Source organism: Saimiri boliviensis, chromosome 6 (assembly GCF_048565385.1).
Source record: "Saimiri boliviensis isolate mSaiBol1 chromosome 6, mSaiBol1.pri, whole genome shotgun sequence".
NCBI classification, from domain to species: domain Eukaryota; kingdom Metazoa; phylum Chordata; class Mammalia; order Primates; family Cebidae; genus Saimiri; species Saimiri boliviensis.
The window spans coordinates 76360990-76377669 of NC_133454.1; the positions used below are offsets into that span (position 1 = coordinate 76360990).

Sequence of the window (16680 nt, forward strand, 5' to 3'; positions counted from 1 at the left end):
TAATATAACCAAATAAAGGAATATGGAATAGCCATTCTAAAAACATTCTTATTTGTAGATAATGGCAGGATTATTGTGCTAGTCTTTTAAAATGCTTTAAATAAATGTGTACCCATTCAGTTCAGTTGATTTAATTAAAAGTTATAGAATTGGCCGGGCGAGGTGGCTCACGCCTGTAATCCCAGCACTTTGGGAGACCCAGGTGGATGAATCACGAGGTCAGGAGTTCAACATCAGCCTGACCAACATGGAGAAACGCTGTTTCTACTAAAAATACAAAAATTAGGCGTGTGTGATGGAATGCGCCTGTAATCCCAGCTGCTCGGGAGGCTGAGGTACAAGAATTGCTTGAATCCGGGAGGCAGAGGTTGCAGTGAGCTGAGATCATGCCATTGCACTCAATCCTGGGCTACAAGAGTGAAACTCTGTCTCAAAAAAAAAATTTAAAAAAAAAATAAAATAAAAAAATAAAAAATAAAAAATCTCCTGTGTCAAAAAAAAAATCAGTTGGACATATTTGTGTGGGATTATTTCTGAGTTCTCTATTCTATTCTATTGATTTACGTATCTATCTCTCCTTCCACCAATACTCTACAATCTTGATTACTATAGCTACAGTAAGTCCTACAATTGGGTAAATTCATTCCTCCCTTTATTCTTATTTTTCAAAATCTTAGCTATCTTGATTCCCTTATCTTTCCATATAAATTTTAAAATAATCTTGTTTATGTCTACAAAAAATCTTGGCTGGGATGATGACAGGAATTGTGTCCGACTTCTTTATCTATGTGAGGATAATTGCCATCTTTACTATGTTGAGTTGTACAATCTATGCATATGTCTATTTAGATCTTTGTTTTTTTCATCAGCGTTGTATTGCTTTCAGCATATAAGTTCTATACATGTTTTGTTAGATTTACAACAAGTATTTTTTTGAGAGTATAAATGTAATTTTAAATTTTATGTGTGCACTTCTAGTATAGTTTATTTTGTATTTTGTTTCCATGTTTATTTTGTATTTTGCAACCTTGCTGAACTCACTTATTAATTCTAGAAATTTTCTGTAGATTCCTTGGAATTTTCCATGTAGACAAACATGTCATCTGCAAATAGGGACAGCTTAGTTCCTTTTTAATTTATATCTTTTATTTCTTTCTTGCCTTATTGCACTGGCTAGAACTTCTAGCATTATATTAAACTTAGTAAGAGTGATGAGTGTGAAAATCCTTGCCTTCTTTTTAATCTTAATGGAGGCATCTGGTTTTTCACCATTAAGTGTAATAATAGCTGCATTTTTTTTTTTATAGATGGTCTTTATGAAGTTAAAGTTTTCCTCTATTTCTAGTTTTCTGAGATTTTTAAAATCATAAACGGGTATTATATTTTGTTAAGTGTTTTTTCCTTCATCTGTTGATATAATTCTGTAATTTTTTCTTCTTTAGCCTTAAAATATGATGGATTACACTGATTTATTTTCTATTATTGAACTATCCCTAGAATAAACACCACTTGGTTATGGTGTATAATTCTTTTTTAAATATTGCTGCATGCTATTTTGTTAAGAACTTTGTGTCTGTATTCATGAAAGAAATTGGTCTGTAGTTTTCTTTGTTTACACCATTTCTTTCTGGTTTTGATATCAGCATAATAGCTTCATAAAATGAATTGGTAGGTGTTCTCTTCTATTTTCTGAAAGAGTGTATACAATTAGTTATTTCTTCTTTAAACATTTGGTAGAATTCCCCAGAGAAACAATCAGGCCCGGGAGTTTTTTTTCTTGGGAATTTTTAAATTATAAATTTAATTTTCTTAATAGTTACAGGGCAACTTATTTACTTCATATTGCATGAGTTGTGATATTTTGTTTTGAGGAGTTCTTTTCATCTAAACTGCCAAAAATATGTACATAGAGGTTCTGCAGTATTCCCTTAGTGTTTTATGTCTACATAGTCTGTAGTGGTATTTTCTGTTTAATTTCTGTTATTGATCATTTGTGTCTTTTCTTTTTTCTTTTTCAGTCTTGCTAGAGGTTTGTAATTTTATTGATCTTTTCAAAGAACCTGCCCTTTGTTTCACTGGCTTGCTCTATTTTTTTGTTTGTTTGTTTGTTTCTGATTTCATGAATTTCTGCTTTTATCTTTATTATTTCCTTCCTTCTGCTTGCTTTGAATTTATTTTGCTCTTTTTTTCTAGGTTATTGAGGTGACAGCTTTGATTATGAGACAGGTTCTCACTGTATTTATTGCCTAGGCTCGTCTCAAACTCCTGGCCTCAGGCAATCCTCCCACATTATATTTTAGTGGGATTACACTATAAATCTTTAACTCGTTACAGTCCACTTAGGCTAATAATCTGAGTTGTTTCAGTTAAAATATGGTAACATTCAGCAATATAACTCCAATAAATTCCCCCACCCCAAGTTCTGAGTTATTGCCATATATATATATATATATATATATATATATATATATATATATATATTATACATCCAGTACATAGTGTTATATGTTTTATTTAAATAGTCCTATGTATTTTAAAGAAATAAGAAAAAATTGATTTTATATTTGTCCACATATTTGCCATTTCTGGTGCTTTTTATTTTTTTCTGTAGATCTGAGTTACTATCTGGTACCATCTTTCCTTTGCCCAAAGAACCTAATTTTTTTGTAATGCAGGTCTGTTACTAATAAATTGCTTGTTTTTGTTCTTTTCCCCACAAAATGACTTTACCTTGTTTTCACTTTGAGTCCAGGCAATGAAACTGCTTGATACAGAATCTTGTTTGACATATTTTTTTTTTCCTTTTTAAGCACTTTGAATATGTCATTCCAATGTCATCTGTCCTCTATTGTTTTTGATAAGACATTGGCTTTTAAGTCATATCCTTGTTCTCTGTACATGTGTCTTTCTATTATTTTCAATGTTTTATATTTGGCTCTCAGCAATTTGATTATGATATAAAGGACTATGCATAAGAAAATTTAAGAACCCGGGTCTGGCAATAACATACATTAGTTTCACTACCATCCAACTGGTTAGACTCAATCACATGGCCATTCTTCCGACTATACGGGAAGCTGGGAAATACAGTCCAGCTGATTTCCTAGGATGAAGGAAATGGGTGTGAGAAGCAGCTGGCAAGTCTCTGCCACAATATACACACACCAAAACCACCATATATTTTGCCAAAGACACATATATGTCTAGGGACAGATAACAAGTGCACTGTGGGGGAACACAAGAGGAACTGAAGTGCAAATCAGGAATGAAGGGAACAAATTAAAGAACAGGAGAGGGAGGGGCCTTTCATGGACTGATCCTGATGTAGTGACATGAACGTAGGAGGGCGATTAACTCAGTTCTCATTAATTGAGAATTCTAATTAATCTATGTACCAAGAGCAACAGAAAAGTCCAATAGCAGTGGTGCCAGCAGTGCCATCCTTACCAGGCTGATTCTAACATGCAACCTTAGTTTTTGCAGTTGTTCATCCTCTGTTGATTCCTGTTTCATGCCTCACTTCCAGACTTCATAGTTCTGTGAATTACTTATTGCTATCCTCCCAATAATTATTTTTTTGTTTTTTGAGACTGAGTCTTGCTCTGTCACCCATGCTGGGGTACAGTGGTGCAATCACAACTCATTGCAATGTCTGCCTCCTGGGTTTAAGCATTCTCTTGCCTCAGCCTCCTGATTACAGTGTGTGCCATCACGACCAGCTAATTTTTGTATTTTTAGTAGAGATGGGTTTTCACTGTGTTGGCCAGCTGGTCTCAAACTCCTGACCTCGTGATCCACCCGCCTAGGCCTCCCAAAGTGCTGGGATTACAGGCATGAGCCAACACGCCTGGCCGGTTTTTCTTCTTAACCACAATTTATCATAGTCAAACTTATATTATTACAGAGTAGATTTATTTTGCTTGTTGACTGTCCAGTCCTAGGCTGAACTTTAGCCATTACAGTAGACATCGGTGTTCTGTTCTTGGCTTCAGTGGGAATGCTGAAGGTTTTCAAAGCTGGAAAGCTGTTGCAGAAGGCTCAAAATCTACATAAACTTGCTTTCCAGCAGCAACAGCCAAAACAGCAGAAAGATAGCCTTTACCTCCCAAATCTCCAATGAGTAAGTCTAATTGGTGGAACTTACCTTGTACTCAAAATCCTAGCTTCAAGGGTTTTAATTTCTCCAGGTAAGCAAAAAATTTGAGGCAACCAGGTGAATGGATAAATTTACTATGGTGGATGCATGCTATGGAATACTCCTGCAGCTAATGAAAGCAACAAACCAGATGAGCAGCTTGGATTACACTGGTTATTTACCTATTTTCTTTCAGCTGCTAGCTTCTCCATATCTCCCTCCGCAACTCCCCCATTCCCTCCCCTATCCACTCCTCCCCCACATTCTGGCGGTGTTGCTGCAGCTGGAATTCTACAAACTATACTTCCCAGAATCCACTGCTAGCTGATTTCCAGTTAGGGTCTGCCAATAGGAAGCCCTAAAGGAAAACTGAAAGCTAGGAAGAGAGACTTCATTCCTGTTTTCCAGCTGTTACATGATCTCAGCTGCAGCCATTTGGCTTCTACTAGCTAGTTCTGCACTCAGCATCAGCTTTGCCACACTTCTCAGAGATATTAGCAGCAGTCTGACTACCCACTTGGCAGTCTGAGTCATCCCTTGCTTTCCAACCCTCAGGGCCATGCCTTTCCTCAGAGGTACAGGCACCAAGATACCTGGAAGGAGCTTCTCCCATGAAAGTCTGAGTATCAGTCAAAGAAGTTCCTTCTCTGAGCTTCTAGTTTCTGGTAATCACATCGCTTCGTCCCTTGTGTTTTCCCAGGCCTTGGAATATTCTGATTTCTAAAGTTACTAATTTTTGAATAACAACAGCAACTTCTTTCTACTCTTTCAGTCCTCTAATACTTGTAACTAAGTCCCTGTATTAAAAGTCCTCTTCTTGAAATACTTAGTGTGGTTTCTATTTTTCTGACTGGGTCCTGACTGATACATGAATGAATATTAAAAACTTAGTTGAGTGATTTTAAAAAGAAGACAAGATTTGTAGACAATACTCCATAGAAATAAAGCACACACACAAAAAGGAAACTTCATATTTTATAAGAATATTTGCATAAAAGAGGAAGTTAAATTAAGAGTTTTTCAGTTGTCTAAGATCTTTGGATAACACACCAAAACTGAGGACAAGAGGTGACAGGAACCACCACATTCCAAATAAGGGTACTAGATATATTCACATGAAGTTTATTCTAAGATAGTAAAGCTGACCCAGAGACCACTACACTTTCTATTACATATGAGATCAGAAATAAAAGGTTCATTGATGGGAATCTTTATGAACAGGGATAACTTCTCCCTGCAAGACTAAATAGTGCTGCTCCCTTCATTCTAAACTGAGTGAGGAGGACTCCAATAGAACGATGTGTATATATTTCATGTTCCCATGTGAGGGAGAGGCATTACATTCATTCAGCATTACATTCTCTAGAGACTCGCTAAACTCAGAAATGTACAGACCCATCTCCATCAGGCCGCCAGGGTGGAAGGTGGCATGGAAGATTCTTGGGAGAACATAATCTGAACCTCTTATGAGGATTTGGACCCATAGGAATTATAGAGACTGGCACTTCTCAGATGGAGAAGTAACGGTCAGGCTGGCTGGGACAGGGTAGGGTGAGAAAAGCAAGGTGCTGCCTGCGCTGCACTTCCAGTTTGGTAGGACAAATATTCATGAGTTTCCTGTGGGTTCCTTGAAAAGTAACCAGTCTTGAGGGTTTGTTGGGACCTTTCCCAGGGGGTCTGCGTATGAGAGTGAGGAACTTTAGCACCAGGAGGCTGTGGATACATTGTCAGGGTCAGATGCTGAAGAGCCAAAGGTTGGTGTGGGCTGGGCATCACGAAGAGGCATTCAAAGTCAGTTAGTGCTCCAGTCCTCATGGAGAGCTCCAGAGAACTGCAATACCTCACACAGGAGTCGGCATTTAAACACTGTCTTTACAGAACACACCAGTGGTACATTAATCACATAAGTTTAGATTTTCTTCCTCTAACATGACCTCCTCCATTCCAATACTAGAAGAGACAGAGGAGGTAAAGAATGAGTGAAATAAAGACCACGTTCTCCCAAACCACTGATGTAGAGGAACAGCAGCTTTAAACTGGATGAGTTGCTGACAGGTTCCTGAGATGTGGGTAAGGGTGGGTAGGAAAAACATGTAAAATATATCATATTATATATACACATATCTATTTATTTATTGAGACAGGATATCAGTTACCCAGGCTGGAGTACAGTGGCACAATCATAGCTCACTACAGCCTGAAACTCCTGGGCGCAAGCAATCCACCCACCTCAGGCTCCCTAGTAGCTAGGATCACAGGTATAAGCATTGCACCTGGCCCAAAAACATATTTAAAATGTTAATACTTTAGATTGGTTTCAGTCATGTTATAGGGAATAATGAAACACATTTATACCAGAGTATTAACAATGTAGAAGGACCCTTGAGATGAAGCCAAAAAGATAGGGGCTGTGGCCATTAGGGAGACTTCCAAGAAGTCTGATGCTAAGTAGGGTGTTCCTGCTTAATCAAGAACACATTATTCTGTGACCGTGAGACAAGAGAACTACAGAGAATGCACTCCTAACATCTTCAACTCCTGAACCAATGCCAGGTCACCTAACTCCAGGTTATATGACCAAAAAATAATCTGTTTAGGATATTATTTAGTGGGATTTGTTTTTCTGAGCAGTCACAATGACTGATTAAAAAAAAAAAAAAAAAAAAGTATCTCACAGGGTGCAGTGGCTCACATATGTAATCCCAGCACCTTGGGAGGCAGAAGCTGGAGGATCATGAGATCAGGAGATTGAGACCATCCTGGCTAACACAGTGAAACCCCATCTCAACTAAAAAAAAAAAAAAAAAAAAATCTCAACTTCCTGTTGTAAGTATATGTTTTTCCCTAATTTTAAATTCATGGGACAAATAGAAAGTGTTGACTGGCATCTGGCAAGATAATTGTTTGGAGCACCCTGAAAAAAACAGAGGGTATTGTGGTCAAGAGTAAGGTGGACGGGGTACTCACAGAAGATATATTCAGTATATAATGATACCTGCTGAAACACCCTTAAAACTCACTAGCAGAATATAGTCAAGGTTTATTTTCTTGTTCAAAATCCAACATGGATGTTCTTGGTCAAGCAGCTATTATACTCTAAATAGTAACTCAGGTATTAAGACTTCTATGCTATGACTCCACCACCTTGAAAACACATGCTTAAAGTCACCGTGAAAAGGAAGGAGGACGAGAACAATAAAATGGCTCAGCTACCCATTAACTGCCTTGGTCTAGTTTTGAAATATCACTTCCTCTCATTTTCCATTGGTGAGAACTACTCACAAATGCCTACATGCATGGAGCTGGGAAATGCTGTTTGCTTGTGTTCACAAAGAGGACACTTCGGTGAGCATCTGGCCAGTTTCTTCCACAGAAACAAAGGTGATAGTGCTGTGAAGTCAGGAAGATGAAAATAAGCTCACTGGGGAAACAGTATTCAAGGAAGACGGAGCATGTGCAAAGACTCACAAACAGTTTGGAATGCTTGATGAATAAAAGCAAGACTGTGTGGCTAGAGTTTTGTGAAAGGGGAGGAGTGGGTTAAGATGCGGATGGTAATGGAGGCCCGGGCAAGATCACACAGGGCCTGAAAAGTTTGTCTTTTGTTCTTGAGGTGGTGGGAATCATTGAAAGATTTTAGGCAGAGAAGTGACATAAGCTGATTTACATTTAAAAAAGATCACTTGGCTGTGTGAAAAATTAATTGTTTTGGGGACAGGAGCAGAAGCAATTAGACCAGTAAGGCAGTTACTGCAGGAGTTGGGTATCCTAAAACCAGATGGCTGGTCAGAGGATTCACCTGGGAAGGAGGAGGACCTGGGGATGAAAGGCTCTAATTACTGGTCTCTGAAAAGCTGTAGAGAGTTTTGTGCAATTACATAAATGGTTGAGTTTGGAGCTGAGCAGTGTCTCTGCCAAGATCATGTTGTTTCTTTTAGAACTGTGCTCCCTTAGGACTATATTATGGGAACAGAAGCTGGAGCACACCAATAACTGCAGAAGCAGTAACTATTTTCTTGGAGAACTCTAAAAGGGATGCTGAACAAGCATGGGGCACGGATGGCCAAACCCAATTTTATTTTTGTCTCTTACCACCCCTCCAAATTTTATTCATTGGGAGGGTACTCTCCCTTCTGTGGAGAAAAGCTGCAGCAAGGTTGTGATGTTCTTGATAGTCCTGTGATCAGTTCAGAGAACAAACACAATCTCGATTAATTAATTAATTAGAATGTTTAATCCTGTGTAACAATCTGTACCTGCAGTAGTTTTAAATTTTTTCCCCTCCCAGCTCTGCCTCAGCCAAGTCTAGGAGCCTGCACTGAGAAAGGCAGGAGTGATCTGTATGCTCTTACTTCTCCTCAGCTCCCCTCCACCTAATCACTGCTGACTGCTGGGACCCAAGTGACAGGAGGGGTGAGGGGATAAATCAGTCTGGCTTAACTGGGTAGTTCTGTGCCCTGTGGGCCTGGAATATATTTCCTCTCCCCCATTCCCACTCTCAAATGATAAACTGGCTTTCTGCTTCACTGAAAAATATCAAAGAAACCAGAAATGAACTTCTGGGGCCCTATCAGGAACTCTGGGAGAGGGCTTAGACATCTGCATTATAATGAGGCTTCTGGGTGCTTCTAATGAACTCTGAAGTTTGAGAGCCACTGCCTTTCACAATGGAGCAACCCTTCCCATTCCCATTTACCTCCTACTACTCTTGTCCCTCCTTCAATCTGTTCTAGCACTGTTCCTTAAACAGAGGATATGCTGTCATTGCTTAATGAAATATACTTTGTTCTCTCTTCAGTCTAGCCTCTCAGCATTAGATGCTGATGCCCAAGTGCAGAATTCAACAAGTGCTTGTTCTGAAGCCGATGATGAAGCAGGGAGGACCCAGATAAGACTCAGAAGAGTTCTGCCTTCATAATCAGGGTGACTGATGGGGGTCACTAGTAGGGCCTGGGCTGAGGGAGAGCTCCAGGGCTGCCTCAGATCTAGACCGATGTTTACTCAGGTGGCCTGAGGCAGAGTAGACAAAGAGAGAATCCGAATTATAAGTAAAGAGGGCAGGCAGACTGCCCTGGCTGTCCTGTTGAGCATAACAAAACAGAAAAATTAATCGAGATCTAGGAATATATCACATTTGGCAAAGAACACAAACATGGAGCTGTCAAAGGTGATGTGTATCCTCCTGTGAGATACACGTGCCTTCCTGGGACTTTGCGGCTTGCCTTCCCCTGGGTTAGCCCAGGAAGCTCCTGCCTTCTGGAGCTGCCCCAATAGTCAGGTCTTCCCAGTCAGCCCCAGTGAATCCTGACAGGCTAGACTGGCTGTTGAGGCATTTTACACAGGCTGCCTGGCAGCCAGCTCCACTCACCAGCCTCACATCACCCCTAACATAGAAGTCTCTCTAGTAGGCTGTGTAAACCCTCTGCTCTTTTGAAATTTATGCCATCCTGTCCTTCCCTCCCTTTGTATGCAGATCTTCTGGATCCTCTCCCTCTCAAGAGGTTGGCACCTTTCTGTTGCCAACTTCCTGGAGAACTTAACGTCCATGTAGACAACTCCTTCCCACAATACGTTCATTAACCAATCTCCAGGCAACTGCTCTGATATGCCTCTAAGGCACTCACCTCACTCAGGGACCCTAGACTTTGCCATCACCCAGGGCTGCTCTGCTTCCGAAGTTAGTAATTCAAGCAACTGAAAAATTCCAGTTTCTGACCACTGCTTCACATTGTCCCAGGTCACCTGTTAAAGTATGCCCAGGACAAGAACCTACTCCTATCTTTATTCTTCCACCTGTTCTGCAAGTTCATGGTAGTTAAGCATTGTCATCACTTAACTTGCTAATGGACTAAAACTCCTTTGCTCACTGTGCTTTCATTTCAATTGCCTGAAATGAAGTCTGGATGATCCCTCAGTACTCACCTCTTCCACAGCTATTCTAGATTCCTGAGTAGGGAGAGATACCCATACCAGTGGGATGACTGCCGTTAACTACAAATGTATGAATACTAGTACTATAAATTCAAACAGGCCCTCAACATTACTCAGCAATCCTTACCCCACTGCATTCTGACTTCTCTCTCATCTCAACAGCACTCAACAGCTAACAACCTGCCCATCCTCCCATATTTAATTAAAAAAAAAAATTGGTTGGGTATGGTGGCTCATACCTATAATCCCAGCACTTTGGGAGGTCAAGGCAGGCAGATCACTTGAGGTCAGGAGTTCGAGACCAGCCTGGCCAACCTGGTGAAACCCCATCTCTACTACAAATACAAAAATTAGCTGGCATGGTGGCATGCGCCTATATTCCCAGCTACTTGGGAGGCTGAGGCAGAACTGCTTGAACCAGGAGGCAGAGGTTGCAGTGACCTGAGAGCACAGCATCATACTCCAGCTGGGCCACAGAGCAAGACTCTGTCTCAAAAAAAAAAAAAAAAAAAAAAAAATTAAATCTCCTGGTTTTACTCCTACATCTCTGGCGGAACCTTCTCCTATTCCATCACCTTTACTGGTTCATTTTCCTTTACCCATCCATGAAATGCTCCTCAGTTCTATTCTGGGCCATTTTCTCTTCTCATTATCTTACCCTGAATATCTCATCTATTGTGACTTTAATTACCCTCTAGGATGCTGATTCCCAGACCCCTAGCATAGATCTCACTCATGTCCCACTTCCTGAAATCCAACACTTTGAATGGCATCACCAGCTTACCCACAGTTGCTCAAGCCAGAAACCTGGGACTTACTTCAGATTCCTCTCTTACCCGCCCTCAGCGTCCCACGAGTTCTACTTCATTAAGTTCTCCTATCTCCCTACTTCTTCCATCATGACTAGTCAACAGTGCCTTCATCTTATGCCCTAGAACCTGGGTTTCTGTAACACCACTGTTCTCATCTATCCCACTCAACTGGACGCTGTCATTCCTTCTCTCTCCCTAGGTGAATATGTACACTGGCTGTATCTCAAATGACAAGCTCTTGGAATACAAAGATGAATATGGCTTCAGAAAACTGCAGCCAAATGCACAAAGCAATCACAATGCAGTATTTAGAAGCTGAAGTAGCACACTTCACATAGTACTTTTTTTTTTTTTTTTTGAGATGGAGTTTAGCTCTTGTTACCCAGGCTGGAGTGCAATGGCGCGATCTCGGCTCACCGCAACCTCCGCCTCCTGGGTTCAGGCAATTCTCCTGCCTCAGCCTCCTGAGTAGCTGAGATTACAGGCACGTGCCACCATGCCCAGCTAATTTTTGGTATTTTTAGTAGAGATGGGGTTTCACCATGTTGACCAGGATGGTCTCGATCTCTTGACCTCGTGATCCACCAGCCTCGGCCTCCCAAAGTGCTGGGATTACAGGCGTGAGCCACCGCGCCCAGCTCACATAGTACTTTCAGAGTACAGATGAAGAATTACTTTTGCTTTGGGAGTAAAATAGGAAACAACTAGGCTGCTTGGAAAGATGAGCAAACTTCCAGTCAGATGAGCATTCAGCAGAAAGAACAGTACATGTAGCGGCACTGTGCAGTGTCTTCCTAATGGTTCACAGCTCAGCCTCCAAACATGCCCTCTGGCCTACAGCCTGTTTGAACACCTCCATCCCCTTATTAGAGGCATCCAACTGGCTCAGGGCTATGCAGCCTGTGATCTGATAGGTACTGTTAGGTATTCCTGGAAGCAAGTACAAGAGGTTGTATCTTTACACCTGGGCACATGGCAGAAACCTTCTGGAGGAGGCCTAGAATCTATCATTCAAGCTCACCTTCCCTCAGCACCTTGTTATAGCTTTCCCAGGACATGCTGATCTGAGTCCGCTGCAAGGCAGAAACAACAGACAGACTCTTTTGCTAATGAACAGCCCAATCCTCCCAAGCCCACATGGCATCAACAAGTTGTTTATGTATAAAGACCCAGCTCCCTCACTACCCCTCCAAGGACAGACAGCTCAGAATCTATTAAGTCATTAGCCTATGAAGTTAGCCTGCTGAAAGGCCTATCCTGAGCTCTCCCACAGACTTCCTCAGTCAACAAATCCATTCTTTACCTTTCAGCCTCCAACCAGCCTAGGGAAGATCTTCAAAAAACAATAAGGCTTATAACACATAATAGTCATAGCTAGTTTATCGAGCACCTCCTATGTTCCCAGTCCTGGCTATAGAGTTCCCCAGTTAACCCAACCACCTTGCAAGACAGAAATTCTATTTTCCAAATGAGGAATGTGATATTCAGAGATTAAATGACTTTAAGTGGCTAGGTAGCAGGACAGGAATTAAATCCAGGTCTACCTGATTCCAAAATCTGTGCTCTCAGCCATAAACATACCAAAGTCCCATAGGATAATAGGTGTTGGGAGTGGCTTGATGCATATGGTTCCAAAGATGGAGATGAGGGGAGAGGGGAAAGATAAACCACTAGAAATGCTCAGTATAGGACATCCAAACAGTCTCAACCTGGTGGCTCAGACTGATGTGTTGAGCCAGGATGTTGGTGGACTACCAGTGGCCTCAGAGTCAAGCGGCAACAGCTGCCTGTCTGCAACCTTGAAGGCCTAGGCAAACTGAAGCTGAAGGAACTAGAAGCTATGGGTGAGGAGAGGAAGCTGATCTGTAAACAGATCAGACAAGAGCAGAGTGGAGATGGTAGTACAGAAAAGCCATGTGGCTTCTTAGTTGGAAAGAGGAGCCAAACCTAAAGAGGTCTTGAATTCCAAACCATCCAGTTTTCATGACATCTAAAGTGGTCTGTGATTCCCAGATATTCCCATGTTCTCACAATAAATTCTTCGTTGTTTAGCTAGCCCCAGTGACTTTATGCATCTTATAACCCAGAAACCTCTAGTACAGCAAGTCTGAGCCAGAGGTTTTATCACACTTTGTCCTCAGGGTTCCACCAGGAACCAAGTCTTGGCTCACAGCCAGGCTGGATATAGTCTTCACAGTTCTGAACCTGAAGTTTGAGCTCTGCCTCCCCTTTCGAGGAAGATCCAGAGGTCACCTGCGCTTGTAGAGGCATGGCTGAAGCTTCAGGCCTGAAAGCTGAGCCTTGGGCCCTACCTGAGGGGGCCCAGTCTTTTGGAAATCAAACAAGAAGAAATGGCTGTTGGTCAGGTCCTATGGACAAAAAACACCCAGTAAGAACCAAATCCTCACCCCAACTCCTTCAAACACCCCCCTCTATGTACTAACTGCCTCTGCTCAGAAAGCTTCGCAGGGCTTCCCTTTCTATTGGGGAGCAAAATGTCTGTTCCTGTGCCTAATGCCTCCTTCCTCCTGAAAGGGCCACATGGGACAAAAACAGGTACAGACTTCTTGGGGCCCTCACCTTGGAGACAACCTTGAAGCCTAGCTTGGTCACAGCCCGCAGAAAAGTCCGAACATCCTCAAAGCGGCTGCTGACCTCAGCCACTTTCAGGAGACCCCTGAGAAGGACAGAAAGTTCTGTGTAAATGCACAGACCCATGCAGGCACACACATATATATGCATCTGTGTCCTAAGGAGCAGCTCTTACCCTGGCTTCAGTACTCGATTTGCCTCCTCTAGGAAGTCCCTGATGTTGGTTCCCATCAGTGAAAGGCAAAACACAGCCACATCCACAGACTCATCCTCCAGAGGCACCTGCGGAAAGAGTGTTGTGTAAAGCACACACAGTGTAGAAGGAGAAAGCCAACCCTGAAACACCAGGATGGGAAAGGGGAAGGAAAGGTTAGAGATTAGCATATGGAGGTTGGGCCTGAAGCACAAGCCAGATAACATAGGGGTTTACCTGGGCCATGTCACACACAGTGACCCTAGGGTCCAGAGAGGCCAAGTCAAAGCAATGCACAGGGTTCCGGATACTTGAAGCCAGGCGGCAATCCCCACAACCGAAGTCAGCCACCACTAGGGACGCAGGCCTGAGAGTGGAAGGGAAGGGTCACATATTGGTCTGATCTGAGACTATGACTGACCCACCACATGGCTTCCCACAGTGCCTGACCCCAATTCACCGCTGGCGAAGATCCTTGGCGATGCGGTCCACTGGTTGCAGTGGCCACTTCTTCACTTGGCTCTGGAAGCCGCGGTGGTAGAGAAGAAAGGCCTCAGGATCTTCCTGGAAGAGACGCTGTGCAGCACTGCTGGGCCTGGAGTATAGCTGTTCATTGAGGTAGCGAAATCGGGCCCCATCCAGCCGCTGTGCCATGCGGGCTCGCAAAGCCCCTGCCCGAGCCTCATGGCTCTCTGTCCTGGGTACAGGAGGCACTTCTGTCTTCTCTGTGGGGGCCTCGGCTAGAGCCTGGTCTGGCACCTCAGGTGACCGAAACTTGTTCTTATGTCTTCTCTTGTTCTTTTGCCGGTTCCGCCACTGCTTGCGACTCAACGTATGAGGGGGTTTGGGGGAAGTGGACTCAGGGCTTGGCTTTGGCGGGTCATTTGTAGCACTATTCTTCCAAGCTTTGGGACCTGCAGGGAGGGAGATGGGACGGTGCACAGGAGGCAAGATCTCTTAAATTCAGAGGCATGGCTAGTCATCCCAGTCATACCTCCATCTTTGAGACAGTGACTGTGGCCTGAATAAAAGTACTTCTTATTGCCTCAGTATATCATTGGCCCTAATCCTAATGGCAGTGGATAACCTCTGTTGTATGTAGAATCAGCTGATCCCCCTCCTCCACACACACACACATATATACATACAATGGTACCTCTTTGGTCAACATCATCCAGGTGCTGGGCTGGATTTAAAGGGGCATGTTTCTGGCATTTCCTCTTTCTTTTTTCTTCTTCAGCAGAGTTACTGTCAAGAAGAGCCTGTTTGTGGCATGTCTTCTTCCTTTCCACTTCTTCCTCAGAGTAACTGCAAGGTGGGCCCTGTTTTTGACATTTCTTCTTCCTTTTCTTCCCTACTTCAGCAGAGGCACTGGCAAACGATGCCTTTTTGGGGCAATTCTTCTTCCTTTCCACCTCCTCCTCCTCAGAGTCACTGCTAGGTAAGCTGGGGGGATTCTGGGAAAGAGATGCTGCCTCTAGGGTCCGTAATGTGGCCAAGAGCTGGCGGCACTTCGAGCCCTGGAGGAAAACAAGGGATGACAGTGGGGCTGGAAAGAATGGATGACGGCTGGAAGGGAGAGATGTGGACCTGACTCAGACTGGCAGAAGCATCTGAATTCTTCCCAGTCAAGCCTGCCAGAACCCAGAGGAACTTTCACATCACCACCCCAACCTCTGGGAAGCTGGAAGGCAGAGAAACCACCTATTCCGCATTCTTCAATGTGTAAATGAGCTCATGGAGGTTTTCCCAAAGGAACGTACCAAGGCCACAAGCAACAAGACCAAGGCCAGAGACCAGGAGTTTCAACCCCCTCACCTCAAGCTTTTGCCTCTAGCTGATACATTTCCACAAGAGGTAAGGAGGTTTCTGAACACAGCAGCGATGTGATCACAGATGTATGTTAAATATTTAACATGTCTCTACCTGCAGTATAGAGAACAAACTGAAGGGGAGAAATGAAGACAGAGAGACCAGCGGACTGCATTACGGTAATGGGGCTAGGGGATGAAAAAAGAGGAAACAAAACAGGCTGAGTCCATGATGGAAGCGGACTGAGGGGTAAGAAAAGCCTGAGGAAGCACAGCCCTTACATCTGCAGAGGCTCAAAGGAGAAGGTGTGTTGTCGAGAAGGCTGATTCTGGGTTGCAGTCCTACTGGGTAATCCTAGGCCAGGAACTTAGATTCTAAGTTTCCCACACCCTCCTTCGAACAATGATACTAACAACTCTTACATTCTCCAATCCATCCTCCACACTGTAACCAATGACCCTTTCAAAATACAAATCTGAAAAAAATCATTCCATTGCTTAAAACCTTTCATTGGCTTCTCTCCATTCTCAATATACGCAAAACTTCTAATCTTTCTTTTGAACAGCATCTCCTCTCATTTACTCTGTATTCCAACCACAAGGATCACTTTTTTGTGTGTGACTAACAGAACATGCTCTCTTGTCCCAGGGCCCTTGTACGTACTTTTTCCTGTCTGAAGAACCCTCTTCGCTTCACCCACTTCTACCCAACAACTTTCTCTTTGACCCAACATCAGTTTCTTTTGGAAGTTCTCGGATGTTCCAAGCAGGGCTCGCCCCCAACGGTGCCACAGGCATCCCTCCCCGCAATACACACAACGCTGGGATCCATGAGCGTCCGCTTCGCGGCCTGAAACAGGTCCCACTGCCCCTGAGGGTCACTCACCTTGTTTTGCGAGGCGGCCGCAGGCAGAGGCCGTGAGATTACGGGCCCGAGACTCGCGGCCACTGGGGCCGCCTCGGCCCACTCAGGCTCTTCGAACATCAGGTTCGGGAGAGCAGGGTCGCGGAGTCCCAGCTCTTCTCCACGTGCAAAGCGCCTCTCTAGGAGTCCGAGGGCTCAGACCCGCCAGAACGGAGCCGGAAACCGACGCATGACAGCCAAAGGCGGCTAGAGCGGCAGGCGCGGAGCAGCGAACCATCGAGTTTAACCACTCGCGGCTAGAACGGCAGGGAGGCGGCGGGAGGGGAGGGACGGAGGCCCGC

At 43.5% G+C, this 16680-nt stretch overlaps 1 protein-coding gene across 10 annotated transcripts in view; it reads right to left on the minus strand.

Moving 5' to 3' along the window:
* The window catches only part of RRP8 (ribosomal RNA processing 8), a 109735-nt gene extending 93106 nt beyond the window's left edge, over positions 1–16629 (minus strand). For 5 of the 10 annotated variants that reach the window (XM_074401040.1, XM_074401039.1, XM_074401038.1 and 2 more), the window contains exons 1-5: positions 16361–16629; positions 14820–15183; positions 14124–14577; positions 13901–14030; positions 13646–13752 (exon numbers count right to left, since the gene is read on the minus strand). In XM_074401040.1, the coding sequence (XP_074257141.1) occupies positions 13646–13752; positions 13901–14030; positions 14124–14577; positions 14820–15183; positions 16361–16459 (1154 nt within the window). In that variant the 5' untranslated portion in view covers positions 16460–16629. Of the gene's footprint in view, positions 1–435; positions 13248–13458; positions 13556–13645; positions 13753–13900; positions 14031–14123; positions 14578–14819; positions 15184–16360 lie in introns of those variants that run through there. The other 5 variants (XM_074401035.1, XM_074401034.1, XM_074401033.1 and 2 more) reach the window with 2 other exon arrangements.
* Positions 16630–16680: the final 51 nt, after the last annotated feature.